The sequence below is a fragment of the Salvia hispanica genome, chromosome 5, assembly GCF_029641045.1.
Source record: "Salvia hispanica isolate PSC_SH4W2 chromosome 5, Shi_PSC_v1, whole genome shotgun sequence".
Classification (NCBI taxonomy): Eukaryota; Viridiplantae; Streptophyta; class Magnoliopsida; order Lamiales; family Lamiaceae; genus Salvia; species Salvia hispanica.
The window spans coordinates 8,850,761-8,868,510 of NC_142696.1; the positions used below are offsets into that span (position 1 = coordinate 8,850,761).

Sequence of the window (17,750 nt, forward strand, 5' to 3'; positions counted from 1 at the left end):
GTTTGAAGAAAAGTCCTCTAAGGCAAGAGCTGGTATCGCTGTGAAGCATTTAAGGCATGATGTATTTGAAGAGGGCCAAGACGTGGGGGTATATGCCCTAGTCATGCTTGGCTACTTCAATGAACTTCACTTGTCGGGGGGGAAAGTTGACCCAGAAACCCAACAGATAATGATCCTTGATGGGCTTCCAGATAGCTTTAATAAAGTTAGAAATGAAATTTTGTTTAGCGACAAAAAGTTTTCGTTTTTGGAGCTTTATAACAAGCTTGTGTCACTGCTCAAACAAAGATGAAAAGAAGGGGTGGACTTTTGAGATGACCATGTTCAAGTCAGAAGAGTTTATTTTTGCTTTTATGTTTACATTGTTGAATTTTAAGAGTTTTTGATATTGTTTGGTTTTGATATCATATGGATTATTGATGTGGAAATTTATTTCTAGTTTATCAATTATGTTTTTGGATTATCAATTCATTTTATAATGTTTTCATTATTAGATAAATGAAGTTTTGATCATCCAATTATTTATGACATCAATGTACATGGTTAATATCAAAATTGTTTACTTGTGATTAAAATTGTTGATTCAATTATTATGAAGTTTTCTTCTAGAAATATTGATTATTAAGTTTCTTTATTCCTTAAGTCTTTTGAACCATTATTTTGTTGATGAGTCAATAGAACATTAATGTTCGACATGGATTCAATACAAAATAAAATGATCTTATGATCGCGTTTGTTCAAATAAAGGTGTAAGAAAAATAATCACAATGATCGATTGCAAGACAAGTAAAATAAATTCAACTAGAAACAAGATAAGTATTTGTTATAAATACTAGAAGTTCTTATATAGTAAATATAATATGCACATTAAATTTGTTTTAATGTTCCAAGCCTAGAGTTGACTATTTGATTAGTTATTGTTTTATTTATTTTGTTGTGAAAGTGATAATTAAAATAGTGGGAGCTTTTTCTTAATGAATAATTAAATTCTAAGTCTTTAATAAGAGCGTCATGACTCGTTTTATTAAACTAGAGTGAATTTAACTCCAGACACTGTTTAAATTGTTTTAATAGCCTTAAAAAATATTGAGACTGGTATTTTTCTACTTTTAAAAGTGAGAGCTAAATTTTGTCTCATAGAATATTCATAAATGGACTTAAGGTAATGTTTGATAGAGTTAAAAGGGTTCACACCCTAGAATGAAAGAAGTGATGAATTGCACACTTTCTAAGACTCTAATAACATTAAAAGACATTTCCAAGTTAGCTATTAAAATTAGAATTGCTTTTGGATTTCCAAAGAAAGTATTTCTAAAGATCACAACAAATGGTTAAATAAATGAACTCTTGGAATTTATGACTATAAAACAAAGAATGCAGTCATTCGGTTTTATTTTGTCATAAGGACTAATTTCCAATTAGTCATTGTGATGAGGTAATTATGTTCATACATAAATTTACATCACAAATTATATAGCAAGGATAATACCAAGTTAGGTTGGTATTATATAATTAAAGTTTTTGGGAATCATATTCGACATGATTAAAACTTTATATATTGCTATAAGTATTCTACTTTAATTAGTAGAAATTCAGAAGGATCAAAATAATGGATTTTGATAGAGGAATATGTATAAGTGCACTTGAGAAAGGCACATAAAATTATTCCACTGGATCAAAGGGCCTAGAAATATTTTGATCAAATAATCGTGCTCCTTAGCAAGAATTAAGGTTATAATTTACAAGTATCTTTTCGTTTTATGTACTCTAGAAAACTATGTTGGTAGATTCTTTTAAAGAATTATAGTTTTGAGTAGATAGTGGCCAAAGCATGCTTTGAGTATAAGTGAGAGAAAATGTGTGTGAATGTGTAGCACAAGGCCAATAAAAGCGGTAGGTATACTCGAAAGCATTCTTTGAGTATAAGTGGGAGATTGTTGGGGTTTGTATACTAAAAGATGCTTCGAGCGTACATGCCTTTGTACAATCAGCTTGTGCATGTATACGAGAAACGCCACGTCCACTTGTTTACCTAATTATGAGAATAAATAATATAATATAATGGTTTATTATTGAAATATGATAAACAAGTCTAAGGCTTTTTACTAAGAAGGTCAAGTAAGGAAATTCGATGAATCTCCTCATGAGTTTTCCAGTAGGGGACTTGGCCAGATCTAGTAAGAAGAAAAACGTATTCACAACCTAGATAGGCTTTGGCTACCTATTGGTACGGTTGCGGTGTTTGTGATAATTCTCTCTTACCTAAAACGAGATTAGTAACACCGGTGTGGTAAAGCACTGAAAGGATCTAATATGAAATGTATTCTTTATTGCTATCTACTGTAAGAATATATTTCAGAAATTTTAGTATTTTCTAGTCTATGGAATTAATATCAATATTGTTTATTCAGTCATACGCCACTTTGACTTATCAATATGTGAGAGTTTGTATGTAACTCAAGTTCATGATATCTTGGGTGGTAGTAATTGAATAACATGAAGGTATTGGAATATTATTTCATAGAATTCGTGTGCCCAGTGTGGTATGATTAAATCCCTAAGGGGTGATCCCCAAGAGGTGTTTGAAAAAGGAATTTATTATTCAGAAAACTGCGCAGTTGGAATTTATTCCACGAATAATAAATAAAGTTTCAAACTAGAAAAACTCTTTGGAGAATGAATTTAATTCTAGTCACATAGCAGACAAAAGAATTAAATTGATGGATCAAGATAATCTTAAACGCGGGAAATATTATAAAATAAAATGGACCCAAGTTATTTGTAATTTGGTGATTTAGGTGGGAGTGCAATATTATTCTTTAGTGGAACAAAATAATATTCCATTGATAATATATTAAATCATGGGTCATTTGATTTAATTAGTTAATTATCTAATGAGTGAGCCCAACACCTAAATCATTCTATGGATCCCCTTACTAGCCTATTAAGTCTATTATAAATAGTGAGGAGTATGGGAAACCCTAGCACACCACACAATACACAACACACACTAAACCCTAACCCTAGCCGCCATTCTTGGCGTCTCTCTCCCTCTTGGCTCGATTTTCGTGCCTAGCACGTGGGAGATTTAGGGTTCTTTTTTTGTTCTTGATCTATCCTAATTTATAGGTTTAGATCGAGGCAATCTCGTGTTTTGTGTTTGGTTCTCCTAGATCTCTTCAAAGCTATTTGTTGATTATTCAAGATCCGTCCACACGGATGGATGATCAATGACAAGGGAATAGTACGGAAGATACATGGTCGGTAAACCAGGGATCGCCCGGAGGTGCAGCAAGCAACGTCAATCCGATATCGGATTATGAGGTAACATTTAATTCACGTCGAATATGCATGTTTATGTGAATATTTGATGTGTGTTCTATAGATCTATGTTTATTGCATGAAATTGGAATCAAATGCATAATCACCTAAATAGATCCATTAAGAACCTGTTTGTTTTCCGTCTCTTCCGCTACGGTAGCCCCAACAGATCATGCATAAAGAAACTAAACATGCTGAGTAAAGGTGAATTCATAAATTCAAAACTTCCAAAAATACAACCAAGTTGACAAGCAACAAGTAACCTAAAGCAAATTGTAGCAGCAAAACAACGAAACAGACAGATTGTATCTTTGTTCCTTCTCGGAACGGTGTACACAACTTCAAATTTGATAAACTACCACCCAACTAAAACTAAACTAAGAACCTAAGTGTGTGTGTGACGAAGATCAAGAACGTCAAGTATAGTAAGCTCCCATTTCAACCCTAGAAGAAAGCTGAGTTCTAAATGTATCTCTGTATGCGTCTCCTTATCCGTGTCCTCCTCCTACTCGCACTAGGCTTTCTATTTATAGAGAGGCGTAGGTCTTTGATCCCTAGGGTACCGTCCTCTCAAAATGTCGTTCTTGCCCTTGGCTTTTGGGGATTTTGGATTATGCTCAATCTTCTATGTGGGGAACTCCTGCTAGCTCCATTTGATTCTGACTTGATCCACTCAGCACAGCAGTTTCGACTTCATTCCTCTTGATCCGTTCATCCGTCCAATTGATCCGTTCATTCTCCGAATATGGCGGAATTCACACACACCTGGCTAACATTTGCACGTTAGATTACAGAATTTGGTGTAGTTTTATCACATAACACATGCATGAAACGAGCCTTATCAATATGTGTGTTTAATTTGTTTTGAAGTTCATCATTTTATCTTTTTAAGGTTATATCATTGTCCCCCTAATATTTCTTAATTGTATATTAAATTTTTTATATTGATTTTATATCAATATTGTTTTAGTATTGAAATGTGCATGTTGTTAAGAATAATATTTTTATTTGTTGTAGAGACTTATATAAGTATTGTAATTAATAAATATATCTGATTCAATTTTAATCTTATTTAATTTTATATTTATAATAATTAATTAAGATATTTTTAGTATATACTTCATATTTTTTTTATGTATTAATCTTTTGTGATGAATAATGTTTCTTAGTAGTATTGTATTTAGGTTATTCACAATATCAAATGTATAGAAAAAATATTTTCACAATATCAAATATATAGAAAAAATATTTTAAGTCGTGCTAGGTAGATATTGCTTAATAGCGCGTGCATCAAATAAGTGTTACACTAGTAATAATAATATCCGACTAATTACCAAGAATTAATCGTATCCGTTGGTACAATATTCCAGTGGACTATCAAGATTGCGTTCGTAACACATTATACATTACCCAAATGAAAGAAAAAAAATAGGACAAAAAACACTGAAGAAATAAAAAATATACTTCGTATATAAAAGAATTAATCGCATCCATTGATACAATGTTCCAATGAACGGTCAAGATCTGCCCAATGAAAGAAATAAAAACACTAACAAAAAAAAAAGAAATGTACATAAAAGAATTTATCGTCACTTTTCCAAAAAGCCGTTCTCCTACAGACAGAAGCAGCGGGATAAATTCCTTTTATTTATTCAAATAAACGCGAGCAACTCTAATCGTAAAACCTCGATCTAGGGTTTAGCATCGCCGTCGGCCGATTGAATCGGAGAATGGTGAACCAGTACTCAGCTCAGGTTACTGCATCGCAGGTACTTCCAACTTTCGGTTTTCGGATTTGTTTTGCATGCTTCGCGAGTAATTGTGACTTCATCTCTTCACTGTTTTTTTATGCCTTTTTTATTTAATTGTTGTTTTCGGAAATCTCCAGGTCGGTTCGTACTTCGTTCAGCAGTACTATCAGGTGTTTCAGCACCAGCGGGAGTATGTGCACCAGTTTTACAATGATTCGAGCTCCATGATGCGAGTTGATGGGGAAATCAGCGAGTCTGCATCTGATGTGATGGTATGCGCCGTTTTTACGCCTTGCAGATCTTAATCTATGTTGCGAGCGATTAAATCTGCTTAGTTGTTTATTAACTACAAAAGTAATTTTTCGCCTTTCCGTTATGCATTTCTATGTTGATATTCAACTGTGATGTGGATCTCATTCCATGGATCATAGATTTTTTATTTGGAAGCATAATGCTGAAACAGATCCAGTGGTTCTTCAATCTTATGTGCTTCTTCGCTGTGGCTTAAGCTGCTTAGTGCTAATTTGTTATGTGAAAAGTAATTGAACATGTTCTCTCCCCTATTTTTTAAGTGTCTTTTAGTTTCAGAGAAAAAAAACATTTTCACTCGCAGCTGCTGTCTATTTGTTCACTGTGAGCACTGTTATCTAATCTTTAATACTCCCTTACTTATGCTTTGGATTTGTCTGTTGGAGCTAGGACTGCTAATTCGGTTGTCGGGTCCCGATTCGGGTCCAATACCCAAAATTACGTGTTCGGGTAATTGGTGTGAGAGATTTTTGGGTTTCGGGTACCCGATTATGAGCTTGTGCTTATAAGTGTGTGTTTTTATCTAGGGTAGCCCCATAGAGTTATTTTATTTAATCTCTTTTTTTAATAGTGTCTTCATATCCCACTCTTCAGCTTGAAGTTTTCTTCACCACCATCCCTATTCACCGCCACCTACACCCTCTTTCTGTTGTTTTTGGCTATGCTGGCCAGATTGTTGGGCGATTTTTACATGTGTGTTGCGGTGGATATTTTCACATTTATTGTGTCGCCATCTTTCATGTTTGCACGCGTAATTGTTTCATTATGTTTTATCAGGTAACGATGGAAGCTTGTATTGTTTTGATGTCCATGTCTAATTAATCAGTACATAATCATAACAAATACTAGTAATATTAAAAAAACTTAACCTCTTTATATGAAAATTACCTAGTGTCTAATGTTAGTATATACCCTCTGTTCCTTGTTAATAAAGGCATTTCTTTTTGGCACGGAGTTTAAGAATAGTGTGTTAAATGAATGGTGAAAAAAGTAAGAGAGAATAAAGTAAAAGGGAGAATTACTTTTTGCCAAAAATAGAAATGACTCAATTAACTTGAAACTTCCCGAAATAGAAAAATAACTCTATTAACATGGAACGGGGATAAAATTAAATCACTAATTAAAATTGAAGTTTGCACCATATGTATTTTGTTAATTTTTATAACTATTATAATCATTGCAATATAACTTAACACTCCCTCCGTCCCATTAATTTTGTCACACTTGGACCGGGCACGGGTTGTAAGAAATGTAATGGAATGTGAGTTGAAAAAGTTAGTGGAATGTGAGTCCTACTATTATATACTCCCTCCGTCCCATAAAAGTTGAGTCGTATTCCTTTTTAGTCCGTCCCAACAAAGTTGAGTCATTTCCTTTTTTAACTAAAGACAAAACATCTAATCACTCTTATTTTATTCCATCATTTACTTTACTCTCTCTTATCTTTCATACTTTTTTCATCTCTCCTATTTATTTAATATAAATTCTTAATCACTGTACCCGAAAGTTTTGTCTCAACTTTTATGGGACGGAGAGAGTATTAGTTTTATAATAAAATGTACGTGGGATTGACTTAGTGGAATATGGGGTCCATTACCAAAAATGGTGTATAAAGTGAAATATGACAAATTTTGTTGGACGGACGAAAATGGAAAAATGTGATAAAGAGGGAGTATAACAAAAGAAAATGAAAAAAAAAATTAAGGGTTTACTGGTACATGATTAGTCGGGTTCGGTCACCCACATCAGGTATTAGGGTACCCCGAGCATATGCAGGTCGGGTATCGGGTGATATATTTTGGATTTTTTGGGTTCGGGTCAAGTACCTGAATGCAGCCCTAAATGGAGCGTTTCTGGATTTTATTCAATGATTACATGATCTGTGTCTAGTTTATTAGTAATTACTAATGCAAAAGTGTCTCTCTTCCTGCAGACAATTCATGAAGTGCTTATGTCTCTTAATTTTTCCGGAATTGAGATAAAGACAATAAAGTCACTTGAATCATGGAATGGAGGTGTTCTTGTAGTTGTTACTGGCTCTGTCAAGTCAAGAGACTTCAATTACTGGAGAAAGTTTGTGCAGACTTTTTTCCTTGCTCCTCAAGAGAAAGGTTACTTTGTTTTGAATGATATGTTCCATTTTGCCGATGATGAGGTGACGCACCAACCATCAGCTCCAGTACAGGAACAGCATGTTGATTATCACCCAACTATTTCATCTCATCTTCCTGACCCACATGGTATAATTGACTGCACATGGTCTTTTCATTTTATAAATATCATCCTTATCACTAAGTGGCACAGCAGAGGTTCTTTTGTTTGTTAAAATTTTTTATGGTTGGTGTTTGGACCAAAACTCAAGACATCATTTGGATTAGATATTGTCTAAACCGCTGTAAAGTGATTTTGTTACTACAATTGTAGTATGAACATACCTAGACACAATTGTATCCATTCACCAAAGTTAAAACCTCCCATGTTCTTCATTCAAAGTAGCGCTGGAAGTTTGTACTCAGTTTTTTTCTCATATTATGTAGTTTGAAAATAATTATTCGTGCATCCTTTTAAGCAAGATTACGCGTATTAAGTGTATGATACAGATGCATGTTCAATTTTAACCTACGCTAATGCTACATTGGCCCAAAGATTGATATTCACATGACCTCACAGTTCTCTTCCTGAAAGTAGGTGTTCCGTGTTAGATTTGATACATGGCGTAAAAGTCTTAATTCTGAAAAACATAAGCTTTTTAAATCAGTTACTCCATGTGGTTTTTTTTTTCTCATTACATTGGTTATATATGGAAACTTCTGGACTTCATGATGGGAAAGTCTTTGCACATTTTGGTGCCCAACATGTTTTTGTAGCTCAAGTCTAGATGTGTTATCAATAGTCTGATACAATGTGTTCAACAGCTACAACAGTTTCTGATTATGCATTGGAGGAGGAGATAGGCGATTACGGTAACTCTGTTCATGTTGAAGGCGTTGAGCCAGCTCTAGAGTACAGTTACGAGGAGCATCTTCGACAGGATACTGCTCAAGAGCTGGAACCAGAGCTGGAGCAGGGGCCAGAGCTTGAAGTTGACAGACTTGAAGAGGAATCTCCTATTGAAGAAATACGTCATGTTCTTCAAAATCCACCAACTACTTTGCAAGAACCTCAGCTTTCTGTGGAGGATCCTATTGGAGAACCAGAGAAACTCACCTATGCTTCTATAGTACGTTTCGTTTTTTACTTTGCTACATCTAAAATTATAGTCAAATGCTATATTTAAGCTATCGTAAATTTCCTTAGTATCAAAGGTCCAAGAATGTGACTCAGTTGTCCTACCTGATAGCAACTTGGATGCAAATCTTCAATGTGAAATTGCTACACGATTATTGACCATGAAAACTAGGCATTAGTCGAGCATTGAGTAAGATCAGCTTACACTTTGATTATGTGGCTGTGTTCCACACTTACTATTCCTGCAAGTCTAATAAGAACAATTTTACAATTGTACACTTAGCACTTTTAATATCTCAGTCAGGTGACACTAATCTTTGCTTATTTTAAGCTTAGAAATTTGATATATGTCAATCTTCTTCACCTTCTGGTGGGTTTTCTCATTTTGAGAATTGAGGCTTAACATATACATCCACTTATAGTGTTACTATTTTTCCTAGTAAATGTTCTTGTTCAAAATTTTCCTGCTTCCATCTTTTAATTCAGTTTCTTGTAATAACTCTTTCTAATTGTTGACCATTATTTGGATTATAAGTTACGGGTTAAAGGAAGAGCTCAACCACCACCAGTTTCGCAACCAGCTTACATGCCAAGACCACCTATTGCAGACTGGAACCATATTTCACAGCCTGTGGTGCAGCAGCGAATCTCAACTCCTCCTTCATCTGGTGTGGACGTAACGGAAGAATCCTTACCGGTACAAGAAGGTCAGAGCTGGAAATTTCGTTTTATTAGTGCTAATGAAACCATTTTTACATACCAAAAGCCTAAATATCTAACTAGGAGGTGCATTGACGGATGATCGACCAGGCAATATGGCTTATAATATTTGCTAAACATTTTTCCTTATGAATGTTTGGACTGCTTATCTTTTGAATTGATTCCCTGGCTCATTCCATTTGATGTCATTTACTTTGTCAGGGGAACCAAAATCTGTATATGTAAGAAATTTGCCATCTTCAGTAACAAGTCTTGATCTTCAGCAAGAGTTTGAGAATTTTGGGAGAATCAAGCATGATGGAATCTTCTTGAGGAACCGCATGGTATTCTTCCTTTCCTATAATATTGTATTTAACTTAATTTAGTTGTGGAATCTCTGAAGATATCTTGGTGTACAGGATACTGGTGTGTGCTATGCGTTTGTTGAGTTTGAAGATATTCAGAGTGTTCGAAATGCTCTCAAGGTATATAATTTATTATAGTACATTTGAGTTTTGAAGAAGAATAATAGAACAAATTCATTTATCCAGTGTATGGCGATCAAGGTGGAAATTTTTTCAGTCATGCAATTTTGAGGGCATTTTAGGAGCGCTCCCCTACTTAGCAATTCGGTGTTTGACAAATTAGATTTTTTAAGCTATAAATATGGGGAATGTGGAGCTTAAACAAGTACCAAAGGCATGTGGACTGTTACCATGCTCTGACTGTCGTAATTACTGTTTGGAGGTGTTTTGCTTTTGGATATGTTTACATAAACTTTAATTTGGTTAAAATTTATAACTTCAAATAAAAATATAATCTGTTTCTGGTTATAGCAGAACTTCATTATGCTGGTATTCATACATGAGCCCTGACTTTTCTGTAAACTAATAAAAAAATAGAAATGTGGTTAACACTCTGTTTCTTATTAGTTTGAATTAACTGTGTATCTTGTCTCTTGAAATTGTTTTTGACAGGCTTCTCCTATTCAATTGGGTGGAAGGAAAGTATATGTTGAGGAGAGAAGACCAAACAGTGGCCCTGCTCGTGGTGGAAGTATACATCTCTCCCTGCTAATTTTAACTACAAATTTGATATGCCCCATAATTGCTTTTATTTTATAATCATGTTCCCCCGTCTTTCCTTCCTCCATTTGCCCTCATATTGAGTTCTGCCTGGTAACCTTTCTGTTGAATTCATCTCACTTCATTCAAGAAACTTCTAGGCTCCAAAAAATATGGAATGTTGAGCACTTGTTAACCTCAAAAGATATATGGATTCAACTTGCTGACACTATTCCTGGATTAAAATTTTCTTGTTCAGGGAGTGGGACACGAGGCAGAGGTGGGCGTGGTGGAAGGAGTTCCGGTAGGTGAGCGAAGTGCCACCGATATTAAAAGAGAACTGGTGGCTCCCGGTGCACATGATGTAGAAGTGATTGCGTCATCCAATAACAAAAGTGGTTTGCATGTTGACATGACTCAGTTTTATTGCTGAAGCAAATGCTTCCTTTTGGTTGGTGTCCTTTTTTTTTCTTTCAAGTGAACTTATTTTGAGAGATCTTATGAGTGGCCTTCGGGTTCAAATTTTCTCACATTTATGGGTTTGTTTTCGTCCTCTTGGTTGCTTCATCTTCCAATTTTGGGGGGTGGGGGGTCCATTTTGCACCGGTGCGCCTTAGGTATGTTTTTATCAGTATTTGTAAGTTACCTGAAGCTCGTTGAAGTTTCTATCTACATGAAAACCAGTGGAAATAGTTGACACACAAATTGGTTGCTCCATTGTATGCACTTGCTACCATTTCCCATGTTATTTGTACACATTAACCCCATCTTATTTTTGAAGTGATCTACATAAATGGTCTTGAATTTTGACTTTTGCACGTCCTTGGAAAATATCATGGAAAGTCTGTTTTGTTTGTTTTTAGTATTTGTGCATTTTTTTCGACTGAAATGTTCCTAGGCATGGTTGACAATTTTGTGGTCCCTCCGTCCCAAAAAAGATGTCACACTTTCCTTTTTTGTTTGTCTCACAAAGGATGTCACATTCTCTTTTTGGAAAAAGTTCTCTCACATGAATATAAAAATTATATTTTCTCTCTTAATTTAACACACAAAAAAAAACCTTCTAAAATCCCGTGCTGTCCCACAAGTGTGACATCTTTTGTGGGACGTAGGGAGTACTTTTCTTCTTGATTTGCTATTTTGAAACATTTTAAATCCTACTCTCTCAGTGTCTCATAAAAATAAAGATATTCTTTTATTTTAGGATGTTTCTTAAAAATATCCTCCTTTTCTTGGGAACATCTTTTTTAGGTCCACGAACTTTGCCAAAGTATCATTTTAGGTCCGTGAACTTTGAAAATATCATTTGAGGTCCATCAACTATGGGTTAATATCATTTGAAGTACTTTTTTACTATTTCCAAGTTTTTCTGGACGAAAATATCCTCGATAGTCAATACCTTAAAGGGTATATATTTTTAATAAACTTATCATATACTCATATTTTTTATAAATATCTTTACAATATAATTTGACCTTCAATATTGTCACTTAATTTTGTGACATGCAAGTAAAATTGCTTCTTCAATTTTTTATATTAAAATTGAATAAAGAACTTTTCTTTAATAATAAAAAATTGAATAATAATCTTTTCTTGCATGTCACAAAATTAAGTGATAATATTAAAAGTCAAATTATATCTAGAAAATTCATCAAAAATATATAATAAAGATATTTATAAAAAATATGAGTGTATGATAAGTTTATTAAATATATATACCCTTAAAGATATTGAGGGTATTTTCGTCCAAAAACTTGGAAATAGTAAAAAAGTACTTCAAATGATATTAATCCATAGTTGATGGACCTCAAATGATATTTTCAAAGTTCACGGACCTAAAATGATACTTTGGTAAAGTTCGTGGACAAAAAAAGATGTTCCCTCTAAATCCTACTTTCTCAGTGTCTCATAAAAATAAAGATATTTTTTATTTTAGGATGTTTCTTAAAAATATCCTCCTCCTTTTCTTGGTAACTTCTTTTTCTTTAATAAGGTGGGTCTTATTTTCCATTAACAATACTATAGTTAATTTTTTTTTAATCTCTCTTTGCTAATTGTGCATTTATTTTCCGTGCCGTCCCAAATGTTTATATTTTTGTGGGATGGGGGGAGTACTCCAATATAGAACGTTAATCGACAACCAACTTTTTTCATAAATTACATAAAATCTATCAGGTCAGCATCTTGCATAATTTCTTTATTATTTTAGACAAAAAATTCACCGAGGATGAAAAACAACGAAAATCGCATGAAGAGAAGATGAAGAACAGTTTGTTCGAAAATTGCCTTGTGATCTGTTATGTTGGGAGTGATGCCAAAGCCTTCTGCCGTTTTAAAGATGTGAAACCGTTTAATTCCTCATATGAACAAAACATTATCATTTCATTAAACGGAGATGCGTTTGAAATTTGCATTTATCCTTTTTTGTAAGTTTTAAAAAGGCCTCAATCTTGGGAGGCTAATTCCTGAAAAAAAATGCATGATTTTGTCATTGTTACTCCCTCCCTTCCTTTTCTTTCCTTCCACCATAAAGATAGAGACCAGTAGTATAAAAATAAAAAATAAAAGGTGAAACAGTCCATCTACAGGTGAGGTGATGTGGTGGTGAAGATTGGATTTTCCTTGTTACCTCCTGAGCTTTTCCTTCGAGGCTTGGCCTCTGCCAGCATGCCCAACACATCTCTCATGGTAGGCCTGTCTTTGGGAAGCTTTGCCGTGCAAAGAAGAGCAATCCGCAGCACTAACATCATCTCCTCTTGAACGTGCTTCGTGTTCCCCACACTCGGATCTAGAGCCTCCTCTAACCGCTGCTTCCTTCTCATCCATCCCACAATATCCACCGATTCTCCGAACTCTGCCTCTAACGGCCTCTTCCCCGTCACCAGTTCCATCAGAACCACTCCATAGCTGTACACATCGCTCTTCTCGTCCACTTTCAGCGTGTATCCGTATTCTAACACACATGACAGAGTTAGCTTCAATTAGTTATATACTTGAATCTATCTATCTATGATCAAACTAACTAACTAACTAACCAGGGGCTATGTAACCGTACGAGCCTGCGACCATGGAGACCGTCTCATTCTTTGTCAAGACCATCTTGGCCAGCCCAAAGTCAGCCACCCTGGCCTCAAGGTGCTCGTCCAGAAGGATGTTGCTCGACTTCACATCGCGGTGGATCAACGGGGGATGGCAGTCGTGGTGTAGGTACGCCAGCCCCTGCGCCACCCCAAGCGCCACGTTGTACCTCGACACCCAATCCACCAGCAGCCCCTGCTTCCCGTGCAACGCCTCTCCCAGGTTCCCATTCTTGGCAAACTCGCATATTATCATCGCGTCGCTGTCATTGTGAAGGAACCCCACCAGCCTCACGATGTTCCTGTGCCTCAGCCTCGCCAGCATGCTCACCTCCCCGACCACGTCGTCCCCTCCCATCCACAGCTTCTTCACCGCCACCGTCGTGCTCAGCCTCGGTATCTCGGCCCTGTACACCGTCCCCGCCGCCCCCATCCCTATCACATTGCACTCGTTGATGCAGGAGAGGATGTCGTTGCTGTTGAATCCCACCCTCTGGAAAGCCATCAGCCTCCAAGGCCATTCACCACTTGTGCTCTTCTCCTCATCATCAAAACAGTTCCCTTCCCGCCATTTTCGATACAAATACCGAGCTCCCACTCCCGCCATTACCAAGAGGAAAAAGGTCGAAATTCCAACTATCCATCCTCCGATTATATGCTTTGCACGAACGCCTCGCTCCCTGCTTGCTATGGAGTGCGAGCAGGGAGGGAGCACGCCTCCGCATAGGCCGGGGTTGCCTGCGAGATCGTCGGGGCTGATCGTTCTGAGCATGCCATTGGACGGAACGATGCCCTCGAGCTTGTTGTAGGACAGATTCATCGATTCTAAAGCCGGTGAGTTCCCGAGATTATCGGGGATTCCTCCGGTGAGAGAATTGTTTGATAGATCGAGCACTGATAAGGTAGGCATGGATGCGATCTGGAGCGGGATGGAGCCCGTGAGGCCATTGTTTCGGAGATTCAGAGTCACTAGCTTCTCGCACGAGGCAATGCTTAACGGAATGTCGCCAGTGAAGCTATTGAAGGAAAGATCCAGGACTGACAGCTCACGGCAGTCCTGGAACAGATTCGGGATCTCTCCAAACAAGCTGTTCCGCGACGCGATGAAGCTTTGGAGCGTTGGGATCGAGAGGATGGAAGATAGAACCGGGGATCGGAGTTGGTTTCTGGAGAGATCAATGAAGGAAAGCGAGGAAGAAGCAGAGAGATCGGATGGAATCTGGCCGATGAGGCTGTTGTTGGCGAGCTCCAGCCTCTGCAGCCTGGCTAGTCTCCCGAAGCCAGCCGGGATGGCCCCAGAGAAGCGGTTGTTGTGCATCCTGACACGAACCAACGACCCGCACCTGGCCAGAGTGTCGGGGATGGGACCGGAGAAGGCGTTGTTGAACAGAATGAGCTTCGTCAGTTTGCCTGCATTGCATAGGGAGGCCGGGATTGAACCCGAGAGCATATTAGATGAGAGGTCGAGCCACTCGAGAGGCGCCTTTTCCCCGAGATCAGGGGGTAGAGCACCCGAGAGGGAGTTGTTCCAGAGCTCTAGCACTTGGAGCTGATCTAATCCGGCAATGCCGGGCGGAACAGAGCCGGATAGTTTGTTCCCCATCAGATTCAGCAGCTGCAGATTCTTCAGTTGCGCGATCTCTCCCGGAATCTCTCCAGACAACATGTTTTCAGACATGTCTAGAAACTGAATTCCTCCCAATTTAGTCAGCTCAGCCGGAATTCTCCCTTCCAGATTGTTCTGGTACAGGAATACTGTGGTGAGGTTGATCAAGCGCCCGATTTCGGGTGGAATCGGGCCGCTTAAGTTGGCAATGGCAATGTCTAAATATTTGAGACTAGTAAGATTTCCGAGTTCTGAAGGTATCTGACCATCAAACGCATTGTATCCAAGGATCATGGTTTCGAGCGAGGACAGCTGTCCTACCTCGGCTGGTATCTTCCCGGTGAGATTATTCCCGGAGAGGCCGAGAAACTTCAAGCTCGCCAGCTTCCCGTAGCTTCGAGGAATGGAGCCTTGGAAGAAGTTCCCTCTGAGGTCAAGGCTCACAAGCGACGTGGCATTGCCAATGTCGACTGGGAGAGGGCCCGAGAAGTTGTTCCCCGATGCATTCACGTATGCCAGCCTCCTCGCCAGCCCAAGGCCGAGTGGGAATGCGCCAATGAAATAGTTCTGGCTCAGGTCGATGGTCTCGAGAGTACTGAGATTGGAGAAGGAAATGTGCAATGGCAACGCGAAGGCGTTGCAGCTGAGATTGAGATGGCGCAAGCCGGTCAGGCCGTGGATTGAGTCAGGGAGATTACCGGAGAGATTCATGTTGGAGAGATTGAGACTCTCAACCAAGCCATTGTAGCTGCAGCCCACTCCACTCCATCTGCAGTGAGTTGAGACGACATCGTTTTCGGGTAATTTCCAATCTCTTAGACTATCCAGTGGATCAATGAGAGTAGCTTTGATGTCGAGAAGAAGAGATGCATCATTGTCGGTGGAGAAGGAGGAGATATAGTTGCAAGAGAACAAGAGAAAGAGTAGTGGCAAGAGCTTGTGTTTTGATTTGATCATGTTGATTTTGATTTGGATCACTTTTTCATCATTTTGCTCTATATTAACAAGATAGTGATCAAATCATTGAATGCGATTATTCAAATGGTGGGTACTTTTTTATTTAGTTTTATTACAACCTCGTGAGATCTTGGGTTCTGCAACAGGCTGTTAAAACTTAAAAGTGACAAGAAATTTTGGCTTTTCTTCCGACATGAAACATGGAAAGAATGTGTTGTTCTTGCTGTAACTTCTCCTAGTTTTTTTTTTTGGGATTAATTATTGGCAGTCAAACTTGATGAAATTTATCATATGTGGCTGTTTCTTTATTTTATAGTGTTAAGTACAACTAACGTGGACGAATTTACCTAGATTTAGTAACTTTTCACTGCAAGATTATGACACAAAATCAAGTCCAGTAAAGGCAGAAGTTGTGTGTGTTTAACTTTAATTTCAGTTAGGGGTGGTTCTGTGAGATGGTAATTATTATAACTCATAGGTCAATTATGAATGTTGTATTTTAAGTTTACGATAGTGATAAATTATACATAAATCGTTTACACATAATACTCCAATTAGGTAATAGGTATTCCATCATGTTAAATGTCTTACTTTGACTCAACACAAATTTAAGAAATTGAAAGAAAAATGTGTGAAAAATAGCAAAATATGAACTATATTTTTATATATTCATTTATAAAAATTGTGATTAAAAAATTATTGAAATATGGATTTTTTACAAATTGATAAGGCTAAAATGAAATATTAAATGATAGAAATCGCACCGTCAGATATGGTTGGCAAATTGTTCTATTAAAGTGAACAGGATTATAGTAAACGTACAGGTAAATTAGAATTTCAATCAAGATTCCGTAACTTTTACATGGGATCTTTTATTTAGACTTTGTTAATCAAAATGATACTATAATTGCCGTAAATAATGCACAGATGTGTGTCTCATATTTTGATGGTAATTAGGGAATGGAAATGGAACATATGCAAAAATAATATGTGCAGATGATGCATCTTCCAAGAATGACAAATATCCTACTTAAGTGCAGACAAGAAGAACAAATTTCCCCCAATAAAAAAGAAGGAACAAGGAAAAATGAAGGTTGGTTATTGATGAAGTTGGAATAAAAGCATAAAATTCCTGAATTTCACATGCAAACATGTGAGAAGAGATTAAAATAAAAAGAGTGGAGTGTCACTAATTTGGCTAACCAAAGTGGGAGAATCATGGATACCATGTGAATTTACATCCCCTCCTCACTACTATTATTGTTCACTATTAGTTTAGTGAGTGCTTGTGTATGTTTGAGAGAGAGAAAGGTTGGAAAATTGAGTATAATCATTCTCTCTCTAGTTCTTATGTTTTTCCGTATACTCCCTACGTCTTCAAATAATAATCTTGTTTGTTATTTTAATTCGTTCTACAAAATTAATATATTTTTATTTTGATAAATATTTATCTTTTACGAGGTGAATTATTTTTATTATTAACAATACTTCAATAATTTTGTATTTTATTTCTATTTTATTTTAGTAATTTTGCATTAAAATCCACATTGTCACGAAATTTCTATTTTAAGGGACAATATGTTATGTCTGCGAATAGAACACGCCATCTATTGTGATTGTGACTATCTCATTTATCTACATATTTATTATCTATTGTGACTAGGGATGGCGAAACGAGTTACCCGCGGATATCCGCACCCTGAAAGTCGGGTACTCGTACCCGATTTTAGCCAAATTT

General features: G+C 36.9%; 2 protein-coding genes across 2 annotated transcripts; one reads left to right on the forward strand and one right to left on the reverse strand.

The window, feature by feature from the left end:
• Positions 1 to 4,928: 4,928 nt before the first annotated feature.
• On the forward strand, positions 4,929 to 11,190 carry LOC125190647 (nuclear transport factor 2-like). The gene is made up of 9 exons (XM_048087997.2): positions 4,929 to 5,090; positions 5,210 to 5,344; positions 7,315 to 7,621; positions 8,297 to 8,601; positions 9,145 to 9,316; positions 9,531 to 9,652; positions 9,728 to 9,793; positions 10,286 to 10,364; positions 10,632 to 11,190. The coding sequence occupies exons 1-9, from the start codon at positions 5,052 to 5,054 to the stop codon at positions 10,682 to 10,684; spliced, it is 1,278 nt and encodes a 425-aa protein (XP_047943954.1). The 5' UTR covers positions 4,929 to 5,051; the 3' UTR covers positions 10,685 to 11,190.
• A 1,635-nt stretch (positions 11,191 to 12,825) lies between these two features.
• On the reverse strand, positions 12,826 to 16,021 carry LOC125187095 (uncharacterized). Its single transcript, XM_048083613.2, has 2 exons — positions 13,408 to 16,021; positions 12,826 to 13,325 (listed from the first exon to the last, which is right to left on the reverse strand). The coding sequence occupies exons 1-2, from the start codon at positions 16,010 to 16,012 to the stop codon at positions 12,955 to 12,957; spliced, it is 2,976 nt and encodes a 991-aa protein (XP_047939570.2). The 5' UTR covers positions 16,013 to 16,021; the 3' UTR covers positions 12,826 to 12,954.
• Positions 16,022 to 17,750: the final 1,729 nt, after the last annotated feature.

Coding starts and splice junctions, on each gene's coding strand:
- LOC125187095 (XM_048083613.2), bottom strand. CDS start 16,012: ATGATCAAATCAAAACACAAGCTCTTGCCACTACTCTTTCTCTTGTTC. Junction 13,326..13,407: donor GTACGGTTACATAGCCCCTG/GTTAGTTAGTTA, acceptor CATGTGTGTTAG/AATACGGATACACGCTGAAA.
- LOC125190647 (XM_048087997.2), top strand. CDS start 5,052: ATGGTGAACCAGTACTCAGCTCAGGTTACTGCATCGCAG. Junction 5,091..5,209: donor CTCAGGTTACTGCATCGCAG/GTACTTCCAACT, acceptor GGAAATCTCCAG/GTCGGTTCGTACTTCGTTCA. Junction 10,365..10,631: donor TGGCCCTGCTCGTGGTGGAA/GTATACATCTCT, acceptor TTTCTTGTTCAG/GGAGTGGGACACGAGGCAGA.